This window comes from Pyrgilauda ruficollis, unplaced genomic scaffold (assembly GCF_017590135.1).
Source record: "Pyrgilauda ruficollis isolate IOZ18807 unplaced genomic scaffold, ASM1759013v1 scaffold7, whole genome shotgun sequence".
Taxonomy (NCBI): Eukaryota; Metazoa; Chordata; class Aves; order Passeriformes; family Passeridae; genus Pyrgilauda; species Pyrgilauda ruficollis.
The window spans coordinates 13,969,345-13,997,150 of record NW_024528821.1 but is presented as its reverse complement, the minus strand read 5'-3'; the positions used below and the strand labels follow the sequence as shown (position 1 = coordinate 13,997,150).

Sequence of the window (27,806 nt, the reverse complement as noted above, 5' to 3'; positions counted from 1 at the left end):
TCTAGAAAGGCAAGAAATGAAGGGACTGAAATAACTCTAGACTAGTTCTGCAGGATTTAAAACTCCCCAGGGTCAGTTTTAGGGCTTGGCACCCCATGGATCCCCATGCACTACCAGCAAGTTGTAACACGGGGCTCTACACACTGCAGAGCACACCAGAGACTTTGTGGGTGGCCACACTGCAACCCTTCTGCCTCTGGCCAACTAAGGGGCATTCACTGAGGGGGACCCCAACAGGTGAGGATCGCTGAGGAAAGAAGACAAGGCCAAGGAAAAACAGCTGGCCCTTGCCATGAGAACAGAACAAACTGGATGAGACACAGAGCAGAGGATTACAGGTTTTTATTTTTCAAACATTCCCCCCTAAGTCTAGCACATTCTACAGTCTTGCTAGCACAGATGGTAACAAAGCCTGTCATGGTTCAGAAGTTACACTGCTACAGAGAGCAAACAAAAGCAGAGATTTATTTTAAAAAAAATTATTGTGAGAAATGGGTGGAAGAGTGCACAAGGGATGTGGTGGAAACTATGTCAGGTAGTGGTGCCCTGTGTGCAGCAGACATCTGTGCTAGCAATGCAGAAACCTTTCCTGGGATTGCACCAGGTGAAGACTCCACTGTGCTGGAAGCACCATTTCACAGAACCACCCCAGTGCCCTATGAAGACAGCTGCTTTCAGGACCAGTTAACCTGTCTTCTACATAGCCAAACCTCTCAGGACACCCTGGGGAACCCCACGCCACCAGTCCCCCACCACTGCCCTTCTGAAAAGCAATGAGGGCTCTGTTTTTGTGTCCAGAACATCCCCTTCTACCACACACCATAACACTGTCTCAGCCAAAGAACCATAAATGCAACACTGTCAGCTCTTACACCTTCAGCTGCTGCTGCCTCTTCTCCCTGCTTTACACCACAGTATTAGGAGTGATTTTGATTCCATCAGATACTGCTTTCCATCAGCTACAGACACATCAGGTGCAGGGAAAGACACAGGTTAGTGAAGAGAGGGGATCCCTTTGCTGAAGGTCAAGTAAGTGTGGTGATGGGTTAGCTCATGCTCCAAGCCTTCACATGGACAGATCTTTCAGGCTTCAGAAGTCACCTCTTTATTGCTTTTCCCCACATTAATTAGAACATGTTTTTCATTAGACATGCAACCGAGGCAAGCCCTAAGCTATTCCCTGTACATGCTCATGTCCCAAAGCTGATTGATTTGCTTTGCGTTTGTTTTTTGTTGTTGTTGGTTTTTTTTTTTTTTAATAATGGATCCAAACATTCACATTTTGGTGACAGTCCAGGACACTACTCCCAAGGCACTCCTACCCATGGCACCAGACACAGGTTACTCAATCCTGGAGCAAGGCTAGCCCTGAAGCATTTGAACGTGGCTATAAATAAGCAACTAAGTAAGAAAATTAACAAATTCTTATCTACATAAAAGCTTTCTAGGCATTTCTTTTGGAAAAGTTGATTAGTGCTACTTGCTTCTATTATGACTCTTGTTTATGAATACACCCAGGCTCTGGAATGCTTCATTCCTCTCATCAGGATGATCTGAGTGCTGTTTTTAAAGCAGCACAGGATAGGGATGACATGTTTTTAGTCACACCAGCAAGGAAAATTAAGAGCTCTCAGAAGCTTCCAATTTTCCAAGCTCTCACATGAAGCTGGAAGTACATGCTTGGAAGTAAAAGATGCTTAAATTATAAAGAAAGTTCAAGCAATTTGCTAAACCCAAGTGTAAATAAAAGCAACAAGTCTGCCTCCTACTAAGCTCTATGGGCCTAGTTACCTGAATCCTTTGTGGCCCTGAGCTGCATGGTGGCTTCAATGCTGTGTAAGATGGCACTTGATCCTCTGAAGATGGAGAAACGTGTTGCCTGAGCTCAGGGAGGACAAGGAACACAGCCTAAAGTAATGCTTTGTGCCAAGTGTCCCCTTCCCACTCCCTGCAGGCACTTATCCAGGAGCACCACTCCCCATGTCACTGGCCCCTTCCCTTCTCACCCCACTCACAGCTGCTCTCAAAATCCCCATCCTTCATTAGAGCAAAAACTAGCCCAAAGTATGGGCCTTGTGGTGCTAATGCAGCATGAAGAGCCACCAAGACAATATCCAGGCTCCAGCAGCAGCAAGTAGCAAATGCTTTGGGCAAAAATACAAAAAACTGGACAAGTATTGAGCAACCCCCTGCCAGGTACAGCCTTTCTGCAAGCAGCAGTTTAGGAACTTCAGTCTCCTGTCCTATGAGAAAGTATCTCAGGCTAAAAAAGTTCAAGGTTTATGAAAATGAAGCGTCTGTAGAACTCCCAAATTCTCTGCATCCCTGCCCTCTGTGCCCACAATACAAGCTATCCTGCTAAACATACAAAAAAGAAGATAAGTTGCTTGCTTGAGCTGCAATGTTACATTCACGGTTTACTGAGCACTCCACGAGTCTTCTGAACACCATTCTCAGCACTAGTGCACTCTCAAGCTTCTTCAACCACTGCCAGCTCCTGCTGTGTTGAAGAAACACAAAGCACCTGGTACAGACTGCTGAAAGGCAGAAATGCCAGGAACCTGGTACAGCAGGACTCCAGTCAGAGGTGCCCCTATCTCCAGTGTTATCTCCAGAAGTATGGCCAGGGGAATATGAGAAAAAAATAGGTATGTACTCTATTCCTTCCTCAAAGGACAGGGTCTTCTCTGAACTCACACTAGAGCACTAACCATGATGAGCCCTGGTGCTGCACCTCCTTGAGCAGGATCAGGTCAAGGACGTGAACAGCTGAGATTACACCAGATCTCCCTGGGGTGCTCCCTGAGAGCTCAGGGCCAGGCTCTCTGCAGACAGAGATCACGCCAGCTCCCCGTGTTGTCACAGTTAAGGGACACTTTGTAACAGCCTGAAGACAGCACCTCTTTCCCACAGACCAACCCAGCCAGACACAGCTCACTGTGGATTTCTGGTCTGAGCACTGGTTGCTAATACTGTCTTTTCTATTGCTTTGGGTTCCATTTTCATGGGAAACGAGCCAGAGACTCACATTTAACATGACCACACATACTGGTGTCTTGCCCTTTGATACATGGCTGTGAATCATGGGCAGCCATTCAACTTGCTCTGTACATCAATGGATCAAGTTCCCTTCAGGACCCAAGCTAACAAGGTAGCAAATTATCTGCCAAATAACAAAAATCTCTCCAGTCTGTTCACTGCAGCTCAGAATGGCTGATTCTTACATGTGCCACCTGCCAGCAAGTGTTGTGAAATGATATCTATCCACTTGAGTAATGAATTAACCCCAGTGAGAATGTTCATCCATGCCTCAAGTGTGCAAACCCCGGGATCTCGGTTCAGGAGCTTTTGTTTATTTGTTACAACAAGGTGTGGCCAGACATGCAGATTGTGGGTAAATTTGAAACATCACTGGGAGGCCATGAAGGCAGCCTTCAAAACAAAGGTTATCAAACTATTCAAGGCTTTGATGGCATAGCATGCCGTAGATAAGACTTTTGAAGACTCCTTGTTGGAGGTAACCCGGCGATCACTCCTGTTCCAATCTCCACTCAAATGAAAATGAAAACAGAGCAGACAAGCTGGTGAAACAGTGTGGCTCATTGCACTGCATAATACAAACTTTCTGAACTGAAGCCACCTTCAAAAAGGATCTTTCTGCCAGACCAAACCTACCAGAACACCATGAAAGCACCATGTCTCCCACAGATCCTGCCACTGCAAGCACCAAAACAGTGATAGGAACATGCCACTAATGCTCTGAATTTATATTTTGACCCCTAATTTCTGTTCTGCAAGAATATAGAGACAGAGCAGGATCCCAGGTGGACCCCTGAGGGTGAGCCTACAGGCTTCAAGTTCCCCAACAGTAGCAGAAGCTTCAGCAAGAAAACAAAACCCCTCAGAAATGAAAGTGAGCTACCAAATACAACTGATCATGCCCTTGGTAAGGGCTACACAGAGTGTCAGCAGATCTAGCACAATCCAGTCCACACCATCTCCTTAGCAGACTAGGGAATCTGTCCTGTGGATCAGCTGCAGGCCAGCTACTCAGGGATCAGCTGAGCACTGTTAATGATTAGCATTCCCTCCATTGTGCTCTTGGCTTGGCAGGAATGCCCAGCCTGAGCAGCTGTGGCTGAATGCCCTGCCAGGCACCTTCCCTCTGCCTCTTCTGGGGAAAGCAGCCATGCCCCAGTTACACTGCCACGCCCTTCCCACTTTTCCAACAACATTTTCAGCTTCTTAGCCCAAAATGCCTTAGGCCTGCCCCCTTCCATACTGTAGTGTTATCTGGTATGAAGGGGACAGATGCAGCAAATGTGTTTTGTTTCTTTTTATCCAATAATCTCGTTTTTCAATTAAAATATATAATATATATTTAAAAAGGTTTAGAAAAGCTTCTATGTAATTTGCACCTACTTTTACATATAGATTACAATAATGTACAACTCTTCCCCACAGTGGTTTGAAACCACGGGGACCTGCCAATTCCTTCCCCTCAATCATACACATCATCAAACATCAGGTGTGTTTGTTCCTAATACAGCTCTGAAAAAGAGTCTGTCACTGTCGCCTTCTCAGACGGAGAGATGCATAATAGGGACACACATTACATTGGCTTCATGTTCACTGTAGAAAGTTCCCAGATTAGTAAAAAAATATTTCATCTATAGAAAATGCCCTTCTGAAAAGCAACCAGGGCTCTGTTAAGGCCACACCCAGGCTTTCCATTTTGCTGCTGTAGCAAGACAGATCAAAAACAAACCCAAAACAATGTTTTTATGTCCCAGAAAGCAGCTACTAGCACCTGTGCTTATTTTACAGCAGCCTGGTGTATCAGGAAAGTGCTGAGAACAGCATAGGGACTTCTCAAAACATGCTTCTGATTCAATGGGGCTCAGTTGGCACAGTGAAAAACTCAGTGTCCTCCTGTTCCACCCAGGGGGACAACTGGAAGCCTTCTATACCACGACAACCACCCTCCCCTGCAGAACGCTGATGGATGCTCCAGTGATGGGCACACTGAAACCAACCCCTGAAACAGCACACCCTTCTCCCACACGGCATCTACCAACAAGCTCCCACCAATTCCTCTGTGAGTCTGTGGGATACCAAGTGCACATCTGGTGGCTTAATCAGAAAGTCCAACTACTTTGCCCCATGGGGCAAGCCAAGCGAGAGCAGAGCCAGTCCTCCACCAGTCCGAGGCACTGGGAGACTTTCTGCTGTAGCAGAGAGAGGACAGCCAGTGAGAGATTCCTCCAGCAAACCCAACTCATCACACAGGAAAACACTATTGCCTGGCACAGAGTCTTCTGGCCGAGGTTTTTACCAGGGCTCCTCTTTGGACATGGGTTTCTCCAGGTGGTCCAAGGCAGGGTCAGGTTTGTAGGAAGAGCCATGGCACATAACAGGATTACTATTTTTAAACTCTTCCTGTTGCAGCCAGATGCAGGTTGCCCCTTCTTCCCAGATGGGCAGCCCCTTCTGCCCAAGGCATGGTGTGCAGGGAAACTGAATCCAACATGCTCCATTCTCTTCTCTGCTGGGGTGGGAAGTGAAGTCAGAACCCAATGTTCAAAACCTGAAGGACACTAGGAAGAAGAAAAATAAGAGTGACTGGTTAGAGCTCCACTTCAGTGGGAATCCTGGATGCATGGATAAGAAGCTAATTACTTCCAATCTGCCCTTACAGAACAAACAGACCACAAGAAATCTTGATCAACAGAGAGTCAAGTGGAGGACGCAATTGCTCAGCTTCAAGCTGCAGAGTAGGACTGAGACAGAAAAGTCAGCAGTAAGTATTCCTCCTGTAAGCTGACAGCACCAACAAGGCTCTGCAAGATAAGGAAGTTTAAAGAAGGACTTTGCCAACACCAGAGGCATTGCAGGAAAGCAGCAAGGAAGAGGAAAATTACTCTTCATCTTAAACAACCACAAATACCAATTGGTAGGGAAAAGACTGTAAAAGACGCTTTTAAAGATCACATACAAACTGTTTATGCTCACTCAGAGAAATCCTGTCTCCACCCTCCAAAAAATTAAACATTCTTAGGTATCTCAATCCCCCAAAAGTCTGAAGATCTCTTCTCAGGTCTTCTGCCTCACGTCAATAAAGCTGTCACAACTCATTCAAACAAGCCTTGGAATAAGTCTAAGCTGACTTAGGACACTGACATAAAACCACTGTAGGTATATGATCCACTTTGAAAGGCAAAACAGTGAGATAAATGTAGGGCATCTCATCAGCTGCATTCAGTAAAAGTGAGCATGAAATAAACCTGTGAAAAAGAAAAAAAAACCCCAAAAAACTACAAGAGAGAATCAGCCCTGAACAAGAAAAGACAGTACGTTAAAACAGAAGCCAGAGCAATGGGCTGCTTTGGGAAATTGCAAGGTTAAGAGGGTTTTATTTATTTATGTTCTGCCAGACAAAAATCCAATGTTTGGAGCAAAGGGAATTCAATAGAGAAAGAAAAGCATGAATCCAGACCAAACTGGGCAAGGGATAAAGAGCTCTCCAGACTCTGAAGCTATAGGGAGTCTAACTGAATAACTAACAATAATTAACTAATATCCACCAAAAGAGTAAATGGATTTTACACTCACCAGTGAGACAAAAACTACAGCACTTTACAAAAAAGGCAATTCTATTTCTATGCTGACTGTCTTCCTCTGTGGCTAATAGCTCAGTTTGTGGGTGCTGCATCAGTGCTGGGCAGAGACAAAGTTTCAATGTTTGATCTCTAATGTCCATGCAAAGAAACACAGGCAGGGTTCAAACAGACTCCTGGTGAAGCTGTGGACAAGCCCTTTGGCATTTAACTTGCAAGAGGAGGATAACATCATGGGAGCTTTGAGCACCAAGGTAACACCAACAAGCTCCTATCTTCCTAAATGCTGCAGATAAGGCTAAGTGCTCTTTCCTAAAGGTATCCTCTTGTCTACAAAGAGAAATATTTCTCCAGTTCACTTTCATTCTGGCTGCTCAAATCAGAATGTGATCACTGTGATTAACTGATAAACAGTTTTTGCTCAGCATTATACCCAAAACTGACCCAGAAGGCCATGAGTTAGGCCCACAAGAACTACTCAGAACAGCTTTATGTTAGTGATCACTTAAGAATAGCTTTTGCCAATGTGAATTTAACACAGAGAAAAGCAGAGTAATAGGAAGAATACGAAAGGGAAAATGCCTGCCACACAGGAGCAATATATAGCTTTCCCTGAACAGTGATTTGCAAACAGGGATCCTAGGAACTCACTGCAGTAAGGGACAACTGACAGAGTCTGTGAACCTCCTCACAGGCATTGATGTCTGCAGCTCACTTGGTTTTGTAACTCGTTGAGAAAGCATTCTGCCTTCTTTCCCAGGAACACTCCTATTTCTCTCCACACGTGTCCTGCTCCCTCTTTGCTAGAAACCCGATTAATCTCTCTGTCTGGGGAGCCTTTTGCACATTACTTGCTCTCCTCTGGGGAAAAAGCTCCCCCTCACCCCACTCCATGGACTCTAGGATACAGGCGAAACAGAAAACCTTTGCAAAACTCAGAAAAGGCAAACATAATCGAAGGACAGAATAAAAGGCTTGAAGCAAAGCACACTGGCAGGGTGTGGCCTCTCCTCCTGGGGCAGCACTGCTGTGACCAGAGCACCGAGAGGCACGTGGGAGCTACGCTTTCTGCTCAAACACAATGGTGGCTCAGAACTTGCTCCAGATCTCACTCCTTCATGCCCAGCACATTTCCCAGAAAGTATCATGTGTGGAACAAAGAAAATCCAGGAGTTTTAACATCAGTAGCTCCTCTGTTTTGATTAAGAAATTCACATAGAATATAAAATGGAACAAGAACATAACCCTGCTTTCAAGAGCTCCTGTTCTTCCTCTAAAGCACTTGATTATATCCACATTTTCAACAGTACTAGACCCTACCTTTTGATAAATAATTCCTCAGTTTCTCTGCTTTACACTCCTAAAAAATAATCTATACCTGGTATGCCTTAAAAAGAGGTCTTGTCTACCTGGCCCAGGAGTGCAGCACAACCTGCATATGCTTTGAAAATACTTCTGTGAAAAAAATTTCATCCCTAAAAAGTCCACAAATATAATGGCCTGCCCTAGCATGGCATAAAAACAAAAAAGCAAACCCTAACAAACAAACAAAACCAACACAAAAGCTCAGAACAATATCCAGTGGAAACACTGCTCAAAAAGCCACAGCCTCTGTCACTAACTTGCAAACAGTCCTAACACAGAAGGATACCACAGTTTGTCAACCAAATTTTGAAACTGAGATTTGTAATCGAAACCGAGTTTCTGTATGTCACCTGAAGATAAGATCTTTAAATTCAGACACTCAGTAATTCAGCAAATGCACAGTTAACACACATCACTATAAAAAGTCCCATGAGAAAACAGAAAAGCTTCACTGATCCTCCTCTCCCTACAATAAAGAGATCTGTTAGGTACAAACAGAAGAACACTACCAAGAAATTACATCCTAAGCAGTGGGATGTGATATGGAATAAGGGGGAGTTAAATTGTGTTTAAAACCTCAATATATAGTAATGCATCAATATGTTCACACGATTTAAGTAACACTAGCTCAAAGGACAGCATTTTAGTCTGTCTGGACCCAAGACACTTGTAGAGAATGGCTGCACTGACAGAGGTCACCTGGTCCAAACCACCTCCAAGTTACTCAGGTGCCTAGGAAAGAGAGTATTAAGGTCAAGTAGATGATAATTTCTGTCCCCATGATTTTGAAGCTCAAGGACTTCCCAGAATGAAGCAGTATCTGCAGTTTGCCCTTACTTCTGCCTGCTCAGCTGAACAGCATTAGCAGTTGAATTTGCAACACTAACAAATACCATATCTGCCTCCTAAAAAGGAAATATTCTTGGCAAGGCTTCCACTTTCCAACCAATATCCAGCCTATGCTCCAGTCTGTCCACTTTTCATCAGCTAAATGAGCTCCAAGTATGAAGCAGGCCTTCAGCTCCAGTTCCCTAATTCTTCCCCTGCCTTTGGTTTAATGTTTCAAGTCGGGGTGTCACTACCTCAAAAAATAAAAGATATTTTAAAGTCTTGTCACATACACTATTTGCCAAACTGACTCTACTTGTGCAAACATGACAAATTACTGAAGAGGCAGCTTTGCAGTACATGGGATAGCACTAATACATCCTTCTTCCTTCCACTTCATGCACACTGCAGACTCCTGTTTCCTATTCTGATAATGGGAAGCAATTCAGCAGCTAATGCTGGTGAGCCAACTTACATGACTTTCCAGACGCTATGCCAGGTAAGGGCAGGGCAGAAGGTGTGATAAGAGTGACTGTGACCTGCTACACACAGACCAAAGCAGCCAGCCATGTCACGGACATGCTTTGCTACTACACATCCTAGAGAATTCTGCAGGGATAATAACCACCTGGGTAGAAACACACTGTGTGCTTGGATCAGTTCAACCATTCTGTATATACTGGTGCATGTCTTTATTTATGGAATCAGCACACGCTCTCATGTCAACTGTAGAGCTGTAGGCACTGCCTGATGTCCTGGGATGGAATCATCTTGGATGACAGGAGACAACAGGAGTTTCATTCAGTTTGCTGTTCCGTTTCATAAAGGAGCTGACTACCTGGTAACTAAGTTAAATCCACCTACCTTTAAACAGCTTTTTCTCCTCCTAAAAGGGAACATGACTCTTCCAAAAGCTTTTTACTGTGCTTTCAAAGATGTTCCTTTAACTGCTACAGAGCTGGGCAAAGGAACCATCATAGATAGGGTTGTTTGTAGCATTTTACACAACTACACCTACCTTTTTGTGCTCCTGAAGTTAACTTGGTACCCAGGTATGGTTGGAGGCCTGTGAGGTGCTGGGATAGCTGGGAGTAGGCAGAATAGGTTCAAAATTAAAGTCCAGTCCTCCATCCATGAGTTCACTGTTGATTATGTAATCCATATCACATTCAAGGTTCTCCATGTACATGTCAATGTCCAGGTCAGTGGGCAGCCTGTCCTGGTTCAATCCCAAGGGAGCAGGGCTGGCAGATGAAAGGAGCACTGGACTGCCCAGCTGGACTGACTGGGCAGTTGTTGCAGAAACTGGAGCCTTCAAACTGCTGCTGGCAGTGTTTTGAGGAGATGTCACTATGGGAAGCGTTGATGGCAAAACACTGGCACCGACTGGTTCTGCCTGCTGCTCTGCAGGCTTTCCTCGTGGATTGCCTGAGCTCATCTTACTCTGGGCAGCTTGTCCACCCAGAAGCAGAAGAGTTCGGCTGCTCATCCTGTTACCAGTCTGTGGGAGAACTGGATCCACCTGAGTCATCATAACATCCCTTGGAGGCGGAGAGCTGGGTGTCAGAAGAGCTTCCAAGGTCTGAGGGGCAGAGAAATGGCTGACAGAACCTTGCAGTGAAATATCAACAGGGTTAAACAGGGAGTTGCCAAAAGTCTGACCAGCTGCATTTGGGCTCTGCAAAGAAAAGCTGGAATCTCTCTGGATCTGACCACTGGAGGCAGGTTGCTGGGTAGATAGCACAGATGAGCTGGGAGACATCAAGTTTAACCCATCGATGAGCTCGAGCTCCTCAGTCACAGTTGGTGGAACATTGCTGGATGCACTGGAGTACACGAGAGAAGGAAGCAGCTCTTCGTCATGGAGGTCATCCTGCTCTGTCAGGATGGGAGAAAGCCTGGCACTGATGGTGCTTGCATTGGAACTGGTCCGAGGCCGGAAGGTGTTCCACATGTCAGAGTCCTCATTGCTTCTTGAGGACGGGCTCCCAGGCCATTTAGGAAATTGGGAGCCAGGACTGTCAGCAGAGGATTCTGGAGCAGACTGGAGAGGAGGCTTCTTCCTGGATGCTTTACCTCTGACTTTTGCAAGTTTGCTGCTGTTATCCATGGAGGCAGCTCTTCTCCTTGGTGCTTTTCCACTTTTGCCACCCTCAGGATTGAGCATCCACCAAGAGCTCTTCCCTGTGGCTTCATTATGGACTTTAATAAACTTGCTGTGCAGGGACAAGTTATGTCGAATAGAGTTCTGAAAAAAAAAAAAGAAAACCCACAGAATGTGAGGACCTGTCAGTTGACACACCTCCCACCTAGAAACCTCACAAGCTTAAACACATTCAGACAGTATGCAGAGAAGAAAGTTATAACAAAAAGCTATCCATAAAAACCTGCTATTTCTGTCTGAACATGCTTTGCAGCAGTAGCAAGCAGTGCCATGTTTCACTGCAATATCAAGGGTGAAGCTACCATGACAACTAGCAGTTTTCAGCTAGCAAAATACTAACACAAAAGAACTTTAAAGACCATACAGGATCTGCAAAAAAAATAGGCATATCACAGAGCAAGTAAACAAGTTCTGAAATACAACCTGCAATTCCAACATGAGCCCACCTGAATTTCAGCTATTGCTGTTCACACACATTTGTCAACCCCTTCACCCAGAATAAGCCTGGCTAATTTTTTTAATGTTTATATGGCAACTTTTCAGTGAGATTCAAGCAGAGCATAACAGTGAATCCAACAGACTGGGTGAAGAGAAATGGCAAAATGCTTCTATTTAGTGCACCCATTAACATCTCCACCCCAAAACTGGAGAAACGAGAGAAACTTCAAGGAACAAGAGTCCTAGAATCCTGGAGACTGCCAGGCTCTCTCTGCAAGGAGGCTGTGTGCTTTCCTTGGTGCACGTTCCTGACAGGGTAAGATGTTCAGTGGATACTGCACTCCCACACAGTACATGCCAGTTTTAGCCTCTCCCATCTTTCTGCTGGGTAAGACACACATTCCTTGCCTCTCCCAGCTCCCTCCTTTTGGTTTAGCTTTGCTGAAAACTGCAAGCTAACATGTCTGTACACCATCATCAAACTCATTTTTCTCCTGCAACTGATAAACTCCCCAGTATTTTAGAATCAGGAAGCAACGATCTCATTGTTTGAACAGATCCTCCATAAACTCCCCATGAGGCCTATGAATTTATTTGATATCTGCACTTAATTTCTTCAGATAGCCAAATTACAAATGATTAAAAGATGCTGCATTGGAAACACAACAGGGGTCCGAGAGCAACATCTTTTTCATATTAACTAAGTTATACAACAGCCTTCAGTTTTCATGCATACTCTTAGTTCTGAACAAATTAACTGTGCTTTTATCATCTTTTTCCACCAACTCTCAACACAGTTCTTTCCTGTCTGCTGCTTTCCCTCTCCCCACCCTTTTCCTCTCGGAAAAGTCCTCCCCATGCTAATTTTGGCCACCTCACCAAAAGTACTATCCTAGAAAAAAGTAGACCCAGACAGATAAACAATACAGGCAAAGTGGAAAGATTTTATGGAGATTGAAGGAGATCTGACAATCATCCTGGTTTAGCTTTCATTTTAACCTTTGGCTGTTGAGGATTTGGAGAAGACTGGCTGCTTGCTGCAACTGGTATCAAAGAATACACATGTTCTTAATTGGAGAGTGACTGCAGAGCCAGAGCCTGATGGAACATGTGTCAGTCAATGCTCTTACACAGTTTTATTACTTGAGCTGTTCACAGTAATAGCTGTACAATAGTCCTGCCTGGCATCTTCTCTAAACAAAGCTTTACTTTCCTTCAAGTGTTGAAACAAGTAACTCAAGATGTGTACTGTCTCCTGCAAGGCTGCTGCTTTCATTTCCAAAGAATCCCATCACTTTTCCCAGGTAAATGTGCATAACTTTGAATGCACACTGCTGCAGCAATAAGAACCACTAAGCTGTCACTAATTCTTCATTTATTCTCCTGAAAGTAGCCGCCTGCAACCTCATGATGGCATCTTGAGTATCATAAGAGACAATTTGTGTAACTAATTTCTGGTTGAAAAGCAGCTTGAAATAAGACATCTTGGAATAAGAATAGGATTCACATGAGCACAATGAAGCCTGGTACCATTTATAAAACAGTCCCAAAGTGATTTTACATGTTACTGCTGAACTGACATAATGGCAAAGCTGTAGAAGCAGATAATTGCTGTATTACTCCTTCCTTCCTCATCTTCAAACTCTCATCCTTCCGTAACACAAGCATCTGTGACGCTGTAAGCCAGTTCAGAGAGCAAAGCAAACTGAAAAGCAGCCTTATCCTTCCTTGGAAACTACTCTTCCTGCCTCTTTTATCTCTGTTTTTTGAACTACCTCACGGTGGGGGTCAAGCACCAAAAACTGAAGAGAACAGAATGTGTAGCTGGAGGCAGAGGAAAAAACCAGAACATTTCTTTCAACAGGGTTAGCTGTTATCTAAAGTGCAATGCCTAAGTTATCGCTTTGCAGCTCCCCTGCAGACTGTGGGAAGCAGCTCAGCACTGCAGCACAGTGCCCCCAGCCCTAACTCCCCTGCAGGACCCAGCCTGCCTGGAGCCCAGAGTGTCCCAAACTTCACCTGAACCCACGCACCCACCAGCCTGGGTGCTGTGGGACAGCACAGAATGCACCTGCTAGGGATTCAATACACCGAACACATGGAGAGCACCCTCCAAGCTCACTGAGAAAGCCAGGAACAGATCAATTATGCTAAAATAATCACAGACCTGCAAGTCAGACCTGACAGAAGAGGAAACAACAGAGTTCAGTCACCCGGGCAACCCTGACATATTTCCTTTCTTGATGTTAAGCAACCCACACCAAAAACATAGAGATGACATTAACTTTTTAGATGCTCAACTTCAGCAGTGTGGGAGGCTCCCAGTTGGTCTAAGCATCTGCAAAACACACAAGGTCTTGACTGTGCAACTCTTTGATCATAGAGAAGCATGACCTGAAGGAAGAAGTGCAGGCAGGAACCCTTCAAATCCTTAGGAACATCTTCAGCCCCTACTTAGGGAAGGATATTGTTATTTATTTAGGTATCTTATAGTGGTACTTATGGCTGCATGATAAGCATTGCCATAAAAAAAAAAAAAAAAAAAAAGCCAGCCTGTGTCTCTAAATCCATCATAGATCAAAGATGATTCCTGCAAACCACATTCAGACAAAACCAGTCTGAAATTAAGGACAGATAGTATGCAAAAAAATCAAGTTTGGCTAGAGACATTTATTGTACACTGAAGAAGGGTGGACCATTCCTTAGGTCATAACCACTGTGTCTTCAAACTAGGATATACGGACTAGCCACAGAAGTGCGGCTAGGAGCTTATGCAAACTATTCCCTAAATCTTAGTTACCAGAACATTAAGTCTTCTTCTTTGATAAAATCTCCTGGCCACAGTTAAAGGACAGCAACGCTTCTCACCATCAAAACAGGCCTGTCTCTGCAGCAACATTAGTGCTGCTGTGGATCCTGCCCAGCACCAAACAGTGCTTTGGTCTCACATCAGGGAATTACCACAGGAGCTGGTAGCACAACCAAGCCACCGTCCTGCCCAGTCAGCCTCATGGGCAACTGCCACAAATACCATGGAAAATGCTCAGGTGAAGTGACTACAGAAGGCTAAAGGCCACTGACAACCTTTCCAGGGGACTATCTAGCTTTGTAGATACAGCTGAGGCTCCCTACCATAAAACTGAAGCTTACAGGAGCAGAAGGAGGCTCTTGTGCCCTGCCCAGCAGAGCTCATCCATGCAGCAGTGGTGCATGGCCTGTGCTAGCAGAGCACTCGGGCCAAGCACAAGCTATGCTCAGAAAGACAAGACAGAGCAGCTACCCTTCCAGGAGACACAGTGGCTTCCTTCCTTTCCTGGCCATTCTCCCAGGAAACATCATGTAGTTTAAACTACAAACCACAGAGGATCAAATTTCTTAACAAAAAGTCTCTCTAAAGGATGACTGACAGAAGAAAAAAAAAATCAAAAAAACAATCACTGCAGCTGCCTGTACTACACTCTCACTGCCTTGGAGGCATACAAAGAACTTGGTCTCATCCCAGTGCAGGGCCATGTTCCACTGCCAGGCATATAATTGTGCCGAATTATCATTTGCCACGGCATTCTTGGGAGGCTGCAAGGGGAGAACACTCTGCTTGCTGTATTTGTCAGTGCCTGTCTCAGCCACTTGGCTCCAAAGGCTTCAGGAAAAAGTCTTCCTTGTAGAGATTTGCAGCAGCAAGTAAACAACTGCTCCAGAGCCAGGGAGTTGAAACACTTCCCCAGCAATTCCCTTCCAGAAGGCACACACGAGCACAGACGTCAAGCTCAGCAGACGGGGATCTCTATCTTAGGAAGAACATTTTCCTTTCTGTAATCTTTCAGTGGGAGGCTAGAAGAAGAAGATCATAGCTCTCTAAAAAGCAAAGACTGAGGCGATTTACAAGACAGGCAGGCATACACAACAAAAGCTGTTTAGGATTAGATAGAGCAGAAGAAACTTGCGGGAACAAGTAATACCAGGAACAGTCTTCTCTGAGGACTGACTGGAAAACTGAGCTGTGCTGCAAGGAATAATCATTCAGCACAGCAGCTTTCCAGAAAAAAACTGGCAAGGAGCAGAGAAGAGTAGCAGCAAAATCTTCAAGTAATTTGACTGGCATTGTATGAAGTACATGAATTTTCACCAAAAAATGAGTCTTTCCCAACTTCTGAGGGGAACAACCACACTCAACAAGGCTTCAAATAAAAAAAAAAACAAACTCATATTTCATGGTTCTTCAGTGCATTACAAGAAGAAGGGCTTATTAGTGTCACTTTGAGCAGGGTTAACTGTATGTTGCTATACTGCGATCCTTGGTCCTCTTTGCAGCTGAGTACTCATCAGTTTTCTTCCACCTGGAATATAGGACACCTGGTGACCCCACATCTGCCCTACTGTCCTACTTCTGTGCACTGCCACCAGCCTCATTTTCCACACCCAGCACTCTGCCATTCTCCCATTCACAAGACCTTGCCATGCCCAGCTGCCTTCCTCCCACCTCACCTACGCCAGACCATTTAAGGACTACCAGGATTAAAAGGTAAAATACCCTGTTAAGAGAAAGATGATGGACAACATCCACCTGTGTTCACCAGGTTTCCAGGAATCCTCAGTATGGTATCTGAACAAGCCTCATTTAGCTTCTGTTTTTATTTCCCCCCTGCTTTAAGGAAACCCAGTTAGGCTGTCAGCAGCTGGGACAGGGAACATCGCCATGCAGCCAGGACTAAGCACATCACTAACACCACATGAATGCATTTGGGCCACATGAGGTGATGGCAAGACTCCAGCAGTTTCTACCCACCCTCAGCTATGCAGGATTCCAACAGCCAGATCCTCCCTCCCCTTTGCAAGGCAGCAACTTCCAAGAAACCAAAATAAACCAAAACTAACAGAGAGTAGCACCTACAAAACCGTTAGAGAGCAGGTGGAATTAAATGATGTACCAGTGATGACAGCAATGACATCGCTATTCCAATTCACTTTAGAACACATACTTCTTCATTTTTGGTGTCAGAAGATTTTATGGGAATTGTATCCTTTCAAGCACGTGAACTTAGGAATAAACACCACAGGCTTTCTCAACACAGTCACAGAAAGCAGCCTGTCTCCACAGGCTGAGGTCAGTGGCTCTGTGTAGCAGAGAGCCCCCCAGACTCCACACTGTGCCTCACCTATGCACAAACCTGCACCAGGCTGAAGGTTGGGCAGAATAACACTTTGCTCAGAGCCAAGATGCTCAGCTGAAGTTTTATGTATCCTTTTGGTTTATGGCATCCATTCAGTTTTGGCTCAGTGAGGAAAGACAGGGAAATATTCTGAATGTCTTCTCAAACCACTGCAGCCTTTCAGTAACTAAAGGGGGCCTACAAGGAATCAGGAGAGGAACAGAGGTTTACAAGGGTGTAGAGTGAAAGGACAGGGGTGAATGGCTTCAAACTTGAGAGCAGGTTTAGACTGGATACTAAGCAACTCTTCCCAGAGAAGGTGGTGAGGCCCTGGCACAGGCTGCCCCATCCCTGGAAGTGTTCAAGGCCAGGCTGGATGTGGCTTGAAGCAAACCTGGTCTATTAGAAGGCATCCCTGCCCACAGCAGGGACACAGAATAAAATGATCTTGAAGGTCTCTTCCAACCCAAATCATTCTGTAATTTTCTATCTTGCAATTATCATTACCAAAAGTCAAAATAAGCCCAGCACTGCCACGAGATGCTCCTGTCCAGGTAAAGGGTTTCTTAGTGAAATTAAAGAAAGTTCTCCTGATAAAGATTTGACTCCTTAGTCGTTCAAGTTAAGAACTTAAGGTTTTGACAAATCTGAGCAAAAAGAAATAATCTTAAAGGATACAGAGACATACCAGCAGCTATAAATAAACAGCAAATGTGCCTATTTTAGGAACTTATCATTGCTTATTTGCAGATCTGACTTCAGAAGAAACAACAAAAAAAAAAAGTTGTCTGACTGATAGTCAGCACACCAATAAACAAACTTTTCAACTTTGCCAAAACTTGTGTTCACATGATTTTCTATCTACTGAACTGGAATTTATTTACAAGGCATAAAGACAGCCTGGCAGAATCTACCAGCCACAGCACAGCAGAAACAGTCCAGAAGATGGACAGGGTTCCTTTTGTCTGCTGGCCTATTCTCCTTCATGGAAGAGCTTCAGAGGGCCACAGGATGAGCTCCAACCTGAGGGAGCCCTGCACATGCTCTGCCAGGAGATCAGACAGCCACAGCTCTGGGAGAGGCTGGGGACTGTCAGAGCCAGCACTGAAAGCCAGTGAAGTGATTCTATGACTGAGCTCTCAGCCAGGTCTCCTGATCCTTCTGGTCAACATTTAATATCAACTACATGCAATATGCACATAACCCAAGGCTGGAATGGAAGGCTTTTCAGGAAAATGCTGCCCACTTTAACAAAGATTAAGAGCTAGACATCTGTTTTACATAAACAGAACACTTGGTAATTTTTAATTCATAATACAGCTCCTTGAGCTGTTGCATATATATATACACACACACAATACATATGTATGTGTATGAGGGTACATACATTGTGTATATCCATGCACACATTTGAAATAAATAGGGAGCACCAGGATGCAGAGGTGTGACATCAGCTTCCCATAATTAGTGTAATAGTGCAGAATCATTTGTTCTTTATGTTGCATACACAGATACACAGGAGACATCTGATTTTTGTTTCAGTGACATACTTTTGGAGGGTGAAAAGGATGACTTTAAAGTTTATTCTGTTCCTACAAGGAAAAGACAAGAGCTTGGGGAGAACACACAGTTTGTTTCTCTAAGAAAGATGAGTCCTTCTTGTTCCTCACTGTGCCAAATTTGCTCATACCCACGGATGCAACAACTATTACAAACTGCTTCTCTGCAGGGTTTTTGCACTTTACCCCAAACCCCCAACACCCTCCCCTTGCAAGTAATCTCAAACCCAAAAGGAATTATCCTCTTACCCACAGATACCCAGACCATCCTGCAGAGCACCCAGGGAAGGATTATGAAGAAGCCCCAAACACACCCTACAAGGACACTTCAGCCTTGCAGGCTGGTTAATTCCTAACTTCAGCTGAATTCCTGCAGGGAAAGGACAGACTGCACACACAGCAAATCTGTCCTTCACAAGGTGCTCCAAGCACTTCAGGAACAGCCAACTCCATCTTCCTCGAAAACACAGATTCTTCCGGAATTCATGGAGGTTACACCCTGGCAGTCTGCAGCAGCTGCACTTCCCCCAATTGTATAGTGGAGTAGGACAGCTCTAAATTAATTATGAAACAACAATGAGTTTATGGAGTTTATATTAACTAAAGTAGATTAACAGCTTTTAAAGACATATTGCTTTTAATTACTTAATTAAAAATCTCTATTTAACTGCACTACATCCGAATAAAATCTATTATCAGTTTGGCTCTGTCCAAATCAGACAGAAATGCCAGAACTCTAGACCCGTACCACCATCTTAACAGGCATCAAAACGCCACAGCCACCTTTAACAGCAGCTTCACATTTATTTCCTTTATGCAAAATCATTTACTCAACATTGAGGAATTACTAAAACTAAGACAACTCAAGAAGTTTTTCTTTTACTTTACAAATTAAAAACCCGCAAAACATGCGAACAGAGCTTCACAGCTCTAAAAATAACAAGACTAAAACAAAAAAACCAGACAGGTCCATCCCTCAAGTGAAGACACGTCTTTTGTTTATCCAGTTTGTCTTAAATATGCACTTATTAATTTTGTTCCAAGTCCACAAAAGTCAAATTGAACTGACTTGACTGACTCCCCATCTGTAAAACTGGAAATGTCTGACCTCCCTTCTCTTAAGGGATCTGAATGCAAACAGACTAAGGTCAGTAAAACAAACAAAACCTCTTTGCAAACCCATGTAACTGTGAGTTAACAGAAAGAAAGACTAAAAGTAAGTTCCATGGTCACACATCCTGCCAAGCTCTGCCAACAGGATTTTGTGAGCGAGCAGGAAAGAAAATGTATTGTATTTTTATCATGATTTTCTGTTTGCTGCTTAAATCAAGAGCTTTAAACTGCCCTGATCATAAGACAGGCTGATTCCCACCACAGTTGTTCTGCCCGCCCTCATCTTTCTTGGCAAAAAGTTTCTTTTTCTTCTCCTTCTAAAGCCAGAATTAGTCTGTTCCCAGGCTGGAAAACCACACTAAAAAGTCAATCACAGAAAAGCTACGACAGCATCTGACCAGGAATCTCATTCTCACGTATGCACAAATTCTCAAAGTGAACTTCTGGAATTTAAATCTACCTGTACATGCCCCAAAAGTGACATATTATTAAAACACAGAGTAACACCAAAGGCTGATGGTCCCTTTACATGCGAATGGATATAACAAAAGAACAGCCATAGTGAATTAAGCCAGAAGTGTGCTTATTCCAGCATCCAGTCCAGCAGGACATCCCACTATATTCCACCTTCACCACAGTATCTGGGGAGCATTTCAGAAAGCACACTGAGCTTTAATCTCAGGCACTACTGCCAAAAAGATACTCAGCCATATTCCTGACAAGAAAATGCACCAGTTCTGTTAAATTAACATGACTGCATGCAGGAGCAGCAGGACCAGGAGAGCAGCCCTAGCCTGAGGCAAAAAGAACTAACTTCCAGTAAGAACACCAAAACCCAAGCACTGTCCCAATCAGAACTCAGTATGCAGAATCCAACCTACACACACAAGTAACAGAAAACAATTCATATTAGTTAAACTAGATGCACTCTCTAGGAACTGTCAATAAGTCATAAATGGAAAGGTGGTAAGTTTTGTATTGACGTGTGCCAGCCCAAGCTGTGACAGCTGCATGCCTCTCACCATGTTTCTACCCTCTGGAGCAAATGTTTGCACTCACACCACCACGTGGTGTGCCACTTCAGAGAGCTGAGCCAGCTGAAAGCCAACCTACCAGAAACTGACGTTTATTTATTTATTTACTGTCTGAAATTAACTTTCTGTTCTCACCTACTGCTCAGTCAGACAAGCAGAGGAACACGTGGCTGGAGTCACAGAAGCCTAAAGCCCCAGACCATGCTGGCTGAACCTCCTGCAGAACTGCAGCATGGATGAACTGCTAATAAATACTGCAAACAAGAGTGTAATTCCAGTCTGTAGTGAGAGAGCAACAGATCACACTCTTCAGAGTCCAGTCTCCATGGCATCCACCCCGATACATCAGGACAGGTTGAGGGGCTATTTTGCAAGCTAGCTCTCACATTTCCCTTTCTCTCTGCTAGAATTCTTTAGACTAAAGATAAGGGAGCACAAGGTCGCCACAGGCAGAAAAATGAAACAGTCTGGAGCTCTTTTAACACAGCTCTCCACACGCCTATTTTCAGAACGAGAGAAGACACTGCTGAGCCTTTACAGCAAAATATTGCTTTCCCTTTTCCAAACTCCAGCAGAGGCCCCCATCACGTTCCTGGAAACAGGACCCTCTGACCCTTTTTCAAGAGACCTTCTTGAAAGCCAAGCACGCCTGCTATGACACAGTTATTTCTACTGAGCTTTAACACAGCCACGTGACAAAGCACTGCGGCCTTGCGATTAAAAACCCTCCAGCCGAGGCTTTACCCGGCACAGAAACTCGGACACAGCCTGTTAAATGTGTCCCTTCTCTCCTGGAAGAGTTTCTAAACGCAAAGAGCGCAAGGGGCGGCCTCGCAATGCCGTGCCACAACCAGCCCCAGCAGCTGCTCCAGCTGCACACAGCCGAACCTTGGGCTGGGTCTGAGACCCCGGAGCTTTGAGCAGAGCTGAAGCCCCGGTTCCGCAGCGCGGGCACCCCGCAGCGCTGCCACCGACGGCAGACGAGCAGCGGCAACAGGTGAGCGCGGGGCGGGCCGGGGCCCCGGGGAGGCGCCTCCGCAGCCGCTCCTCGCCCGGCCCGGCCCCGGCACACAAGGCCTGTCCCCCCGCCGCGGCCCGCCACGCACCTTCCAGCCAGCGGAGCTGTTGCTGTCACCCTTGTCCTTGAAGTAGGGGACGGAGCGCACCATCCACTCGTAGATCTGCGCCAGCGTGAGCCGCTTCTCGGGGGCGCTCTCGATAGCCTGGCTGATGAGCTCGGCGTAGGACTGGCTGCCCCAGGCATTGCGCCGGGAGCCGCCCTTCCGCGCCGCCGCGCCGCCCGCCCGCGCCCCCTCGGCCCGGCCGGGGCGGCAACGGCCAGGTGCAGGAGCGCGGGCGGCTCTGCGGCTCAAAGTCAGGGTCGATGTCCGGCGACGCCGCGGCCCCAGCCGGCTCCGCCATGGGCGCCGCCTCAGCCCCGCCGGGAGTGCCGGGCCCGCCACCCCTTTGTGCGCCCCGGGCCCGCTGCCGCCGCCGCGCCGCTCTGTTTACCAGGGAGCAGCGCTGCTCCCCGCGCCTGCGCGCGCAGGGCACGCCGGGAGCGGTAGTCCCGCCGGGGCGCTAGCAGGCAGCCAGACATAGCCCGCGGACTACAGTACCCAGCGCCCCCTGCAGCGGAGGGCGGGGCGTGCCCCCACTACGGGTGAGCGTGGCAGGCGGTGCGTTGATGTGACTACAGCTCCCAGCGGGCATCGCGGCGGGCGACGCTTACATAACTTGCAAGGCCTAGTCCCCCCCACGATGGCGGGGAGGTGATAGCGGCGTGGTGGCGGCAGCCTCGAGGCAGTTGCAGCTCCTCCACCCGCCTCAGAGTGCGCCGCGGCACTCCGAGTCGGGCCGAGAGCGCTGCTGCCTCCGCCATCCCGTCACGGATGGGAGCCTATTTCCGGGACACTCCCTGGCGTAAGGCGTGATGGATCTGCGTCCCGATCTGCCCGTCAGAGTCGCGGAAACCATATTCCGGGGCCTCGCGCTCGCCGCGCTGTACAGCGTCCGGGGCTGGCAACACTGTATGACGCAGTCCCTGTGTAGGTTTCTTGGCCCCACGCCCCGGTTTCCAGCCGGGCACTAAGCGCGGCCGACTCAGCCTCGGGCTGTGCCCTGTCCCACGGGGGCCCGGCCGCGACAGCTCAGGCGACGCGGAGCAACGGCGGGAGCAAACCTGCCATGCAGGTTCCGGGGCCGGCCGAGCGAGCCCCGCGGGCTGAATACCCGCTGCGCTTATGCAGCGGGCAGCCGCACGGCGGCGCTGTCACGGCTGTGGCTGAGCGGCCCCGAACCCTGGATAACGATCGCTTTATGCAGGCAGTGTCCGGGCGCCGTGCTGCGATGTGCGGGTGGGGTGGCGGCTGCGGGGCCCCGAACCCTGGATAGCTGCCGGTTTATGTAGGCGGCAGGCGGGCCCCGTGCGGCTATGCGCGGGTGGGGCGGGCTGCGGTAGCGGGCGGGGCGGGCCGGGCGGGGCGGCGGCACCACCACCACCATGTCGGAGGCGGCGGTGGCGGACACCCGGCGCCTCAACGCGAAGCCGCAGGACCTCACGGACGCGTACGGGCCGCCCAGCAACTTCCTCGAGATCGACATCTTCAACCCGCAGACCGTGGGCATGGGCCGCGCCAGATACACGAGCTACGAGCTCCGCATGCGGGTGCGGCCCCCGTCGGGCCTGCGGGGCTGGGCTGCCCGGTGTGCGGGAGCGCGGCCCGGGGAGGGGCGGCAGCGCTCGGGACGCGGTGGCCGAGGGACGGCAGGGCTGGGGCGGTGCCGCTGTTGAGCAGCGGGGGGCGGAGGAGGCGAAGCCCCGGGCTGGGGCGAGCAGCGCGCCTGCGGGGCTCAAGGTCAGAGCCGATGGGCTCGCTCGGCATCCAGCGGGGGCTGCTGCCCGCACGGACGGGGAGGTGCTGCCTCAGCAGCTCCTGCGCCCGTTCCCTCTGGAGAGCCCCGCTGGGTGGTTGCTGAGCAGGGCATGGCTGCACGTAGCTGCTTATCTCAGGCAGGGGAGGAGAGCTGGGTGGCAGTAACGTGGGACTGCTCACACTGCATGCTGGCTGCTCTGCCAAGAGCCCCTGGCCTAGGAGTGTGCATAGCAGGCTGAGCAAGGTTCTCTTCATTGGGCCTTAAACGAGCTGAACTGGGAACCCCTTCACAGCTCTGATAGATGGAAAAGTAAAACTGAGCTTCCCCTAAAACAAGGTCCCTTCAGCATGTGTTGTGGTGCTGGTTTGACTTTTGCTTATAGTGTGATTTAACTGCTCAGTCTCCTCTGCCTTTCAGAAGAATTGGTGTTTGCTTTTTTCTGCTCTGGTGCTTGGCTCCCATCAGCCTGCAGGTGGCAACGGGAACCTCTTAGTCCCACTGAAACCAGCAGAGATGCTCTGAAAGCAGCTGGGTTTATTTCACAGACCTCATAAGAACAGTTAATTGTGTTGTAGTAATATCTGAGTGCTGTCCATCAGAAGGTTTTGTTACCTCAGTTCCTGGAATGATTCTGTGTTGATGAGGTAAAGTTAATGCAGCTGTCATTTGTTTGACTCCAGTGGCAGGGGAGAAGGGTGAAGAATTGCTGCACCGTTCTCTAGTGACACAAGATGGGCATGAAAAGCCTGTTAGGGTAGGTGCTCTGTTTTGGGAGAAGACTGTAGATGAGGTCTGCCTTGAACAGTTGCTGGGGCAAGATTTCCTCAGTTAGTTCTTCAATGGAGATGCCAGTGTCATGTCAGATGTTCTTTTGCTCTGCAGGCTGCTGCAAAATTCTCTTGTAGATCTCTTCAAAATGCAGTAAACTTGGGGATGGGGAAAAAAAATCATTCTCCTGACAGACATATTGTCAGCAGTGGTTGCAGTGTGTGCCCCTGGGAAGGGGGTGTGTTCCAGAAATAGTCACTCAAGGGAGAGGGAATGGCTGGCACTGAGTAGACAGGCTTGCTTGGATCTGAAGGATTTTGGTGTTTGTGCTGTCCTGAATAAGGAAGTTGGGTGTTCCAATCATGAGTCCTTCTCAGGAGGTTTGATTTTCTCACTGCAGCTTCAGGTTTCAGTTACACGCGTGGCTTCCAGAGCAACCTGCAAATAAACTGCTTTGCTTCATTCCAGACAAACCTCCCCATCTTCAAATTGAAGGAGTCGTGTGTGAGGAGACGATACAGCGACTTTGAGTGGCTGAAGAATGAGCTGGAGCGAGACAGTAAGGTGAGGCCTGGTCAGACCTCCCTATTCCTTAAGCCAGGATGTGGGAACAGCTGCAGCAGTAATGTTGAGATTCCCAGAAGTGGGGCTGTGGTGGTGGATGTTGCAGCCCAGATACTTAAATCTAGGGGTTAAACTGAGTTTCCTTTACTCTAGTTTGGTGCAAGGAGAAATCCCAACCAGATATTCTCAAGAGGTCACAAATGCACAAAAGTTCTCTGGCAAAAATAAGAAATTTTGGCAAAGGAGTAAATACACTTATAAAACACTTATTATAACATTAGTTAGCATTAATTTACTATTAATTTAGGATAAACTTATCCTGCTTGACTTAGAAACCTTTAAAACCTTAAGTTGATATGTTACCCAAAAAAGTTTCACAGAAAGAGGATTAGAAGAGAGAGAAAGACAGAAAAGGTACAGAAAAACACACATAGCTACCAACTCCTAGGGTTCCAGCATGGGTGAGATGGAAACTCTGGGAGAATGCAGCAGCCAGACAAGTCCCTCATGGGAGCTTTTAAGCCCAGGGTCTTTGTGATCCCCTCCCAAGGTGGAGCTTCTGGTCACTCAGGGGCTGGGTTAGCACCACCCACAGTGTGTGATTGATGAACAGCTCTGCCCGGCCTGGGCTGTTGGCTCTGGGCTGGGGGGTGGAACCTTTCACTGTCTCCCCTTCACAAGCCCTGATCTGCCCCTCCCACCAAACATACACACAGGCATTTGCCAAGCATCCCAAAGCGTTTAGAGACATGAAACGTAGTCTGTCTCTGACAGTGGGCGCCTTCTTCTCTATGCATGTGATGGCACTGGAGATGAGCATCAAACAGCAAAGGATGTCTGCTTGCAGGTGGCTGTTCTGCTCATGGGGTGATTCTTTGCTTTCAGATTGTAGTGCCACCGCTGCCTGGAAAAGCTTTGAAACGACAGCTGCCCTTCCGAGGAGATGAAGGCATCTTTGAGGAGTCTTTCATCGAGGAGCGGAGACAGGGCCTAGAACAGTTTATTAACAAGTAAGTTTGATGTCCTGGCTTTGCTGTGTGCTGCCTTTTTAGCTGCTGCTGGGCTGTGGGTTGACTGTGAGAGTCTTGACCTGCTTCTGGCAGGTGCCAGTGCTGGAGGGTGGTGCCTGCAGCCACGTAATGAAACTGGAACTGGAGCAAGTCCTGCCCTGAGTGGGGGTTGTGCTTTGTGCTCTCTCCTGAGAGCGTAGTGAGTATTAGCAGAACAGCTGTGCTACAGGGACCCACCAGCATGGTACTGTTGGTTCAGGGCACGGCCTGGAAGGGAACAGCCTGTGCTCAAACACCTCTTCCTGGTCCCGTTGCAGAGCGATGCGTGACCTTGGGCTGAGCGCGGTGCAGGTGTGCTGAGCTGGCTGCCTGACTCCCTCCTGCACACAGCAGAGGCGTGGGGGTCTTGGAGGCAGCTGTGCTAACCTCCACATCTGATTTTCTTCCAGAATTGCTGGACACCCACTGGCACAGAACGAGCGCTGCTTACATATGTTCCTGCAAGAGGAGACTATTGATAGGAATTACGTCCCAGGGAAAGTGCGCCAGTAGGAGCACCTGGCACTGTCTTCCTCCATTCCACCCTCCCTCCTGCAAAAATGACATTTATTTTTACACTAAATCTGTCTTCTCTGAACCAGCTTTTCCTCTCTTGAACCTCCCAGTTTGTTCAGTATTTTCCTCTTTTGTAACTGGCAGCAGTTTGTTCTACTGGGCTGTGGTTGTGGCCTAAAGATGTGAAGATTTATGCAAGTGAGTGTGTTATCCCATGTCTAGGGGCAGATGTGGATAGGTGTGGAGCAGGAACTTGCTAATGGCATTCTGGTGTAGGAGCTGCCTCTCTCCCTGTACAGGAAGATAAGAGATGACCTTCACTCCCTTGTCTGTGCAGCCCCAAGCATCTCTGCAGGAGACTTTGAAGAATAGCAGTTGTCATGTTGGTCAGTGATTATATCAGGTATTAGAGTTTTAGTAAGGTTTATCCAAACCAGTGAGTAGGTGCCTGGGTGTGTCAGTCTGTCATCCACCCCATTCACCCTGCATGAAACCCCCATTCTTCACTGTCTGGAAGTGCTGAGACCCAACACCTACTCAAACCCTGCTATCAGCCTCCTGAATTACAGACCTATTTGGTGTATTTGTGCCCCTTCCTTTCTAAGGTGCTGCTGGCAGCTCGAGGGGTTTCCATCCCATGTGCTCTCATGATGCTCTTTGTGGGCCATTTGGCACGTGGAAGATGGGATAGTCTGGGCTGTAGCCACATGTGCTGTGATGCATTGGCCCAGAGTTTAAGAAACAGCACAGCCTGCTGCACCATGGGCTGCTGGGCTGGTGTTGCCTGCAGCACCCTCCTCGGCTGAGCCTAGTGACCTTATCCTGGGCCCCAGCTGCTGGGAGGAGCAGACTGTCTGGCTGAGGAGGAGCAAGAGAAGGCTGGTGGGAGCCGTTGTAGGATGCAGCTGTGATGGCTGCCACTGGAGGAGCCCAGCAGTGGGACCCGGAGTGAGGCCACCTCTCCAGAAAAGGACAGCAGAAAATGGGAAGTCAGTCCTAGATTAGACATTGCTTACAAAGCAGGAGAAGTGGCAATGGCTCTGTGTGTTCTCCCCTGTTCTGCAGTGAGCTAGGCAGTTGCTTGTGTGGAAGTGAGAACATACGACTGGTCAGGGAAGTGTTCAGAGCTTGAGGGGACAATGAGGCTGTGACTTGCTGCAGCACAAGTGTCCTTTAGAGGCTCCCCCAGCTGCCACAGCTGTGATGAGTGAGGTTGGCCCTCAGCTCGGGGGCTCCTCAGGTCAAGGCTGGCTGGTTTAAAAGCGCTTGGTCACTTTGTTGTGGCACAGTTGAGCCTTTCTTGGAGCACAGGCCCAGAGTGGATGCCCTCCTGTTCCTGCCAGGCGTGTTCCCCGAGGCCTTCCCAACGTCCCCTCTGTTTTCTGGTGAGGAACTGGTACTGCTGGGTGAGAGGTGGCTTTTGGGGAGAAGTCGCTGAAAGCGTGAGGGAGCTGCTCCGGGGGCTGGCTCGGCCCGGAAAGGGCCATGGGGCAGCGCGGAGCCCGGTGCCGGTGGAGGCGGCCGTGGCCTCGGAGGGGCTCGGTCCCCGCCTCCTGCTGCCGCCAGTCGCGCTCGGGGCGGCTCCTTCCCCTGCCCTGCGCGGGGCTGCCATCCATCCAGCTGTCTGCACCCTGTCCAGTGTAACGTCCCGGTGCCGTTCGCATTAAACCACTGTGAAGCCAGTTGTCTGCCTGGTCCTGGGGGCTACCGGGACGGGGAACCGCTGGGAGAGAGCGGTCACCGGCGAGGGGGCGGGAGAGCTGC

The 27,806-nt window shown here is 47.9% G+C and overlaps 2 protein-coding genes across 4 annotated transcripts; one reads left to right on the top strand and one right to left on the bottom strand.

The window, feature by feature from the left end:
* Positions 1-327: 327 nt before the first annotated feature.
* Positions 328-21,816, bottom strand: FOXO4 (forkhead box O4). Its single transcript, XM_041485422.1, is given in 4 exon segments — positions 328-5,597; positions 9,829-11,058; positions 21,375-21,597; positions 21,599-21,816. Coding segments are annotated over 3 exon segments (1,527 nt in total). The 5' UTR covers positions 21,691-21,816; the 3' UTR covers positions 328-5,597; positions 9,829-9,846.
* A 231-nt stretch (positions 21,817-22,047) lies between these two features.
* Positions 22,048-27,724, top strand: SNX12 (sorting nexin 12). 3 transcript variants are annotated; one of them, XM_041485424.1, is made up of 5 exons: positions 22,048-22,316; positions 23,826-23,899; positions 24,382-24,477; positions 25,363-25,487; positions 25,937-27,724. In XM_041485424.1, the coding sequence occupies exons 1-5, from the start codon at positions 22,202-22,204 to the stop codon at positions 26,037-26,039; spliced, it is 513 nt and encodes a 170-aa protein (XP_041341358.1). In that variant the 5' UTR covers positions 22,048-22,201; the 3' UTR covers positions 26,040-27,724. The 3 variants fall into 3 exon arrangements, with proteins under 3 accessions (XP_041341358.1, XP_041341360.1, XP_041341361.1); XM_041485426.1 differs by having other exon boundaries at positions 22,049-22,298; XM_041485427.1 differs by lacking the exons at positions 22,048-22,316; positions 23,826-23,899 and adding an exon at positions 22,644-22,936.
* The last annotated feature ends 82 nt before the right edge of the window (positions 27,725-27,806 follow it).

Bases quoted from the DNA above. Each gene is read 5' to 3' on its own strand.
- SNX12 (XM_041485424.1), top strand. From the start codon at position 22,202: ATGGATCTGCGTCCCGATCTGCCCGTCAGAGTCGCGGAAACCATATTC. The intron at 23,900-24,381 runs GTAGGTGCTCTG...GCTTCATTCCAG, and splicing joins GGCATGAAAAGCCTGTTAGG to ACAAACCTCCCCATCTTCAA. The intron at 25,488-25,936 runs GTAAGTTTGATG...ATTTTCTTCCAG, and splicing joins CTAGAACAGTTTATTAACAA to AATTGCTGGACACCCACTGG.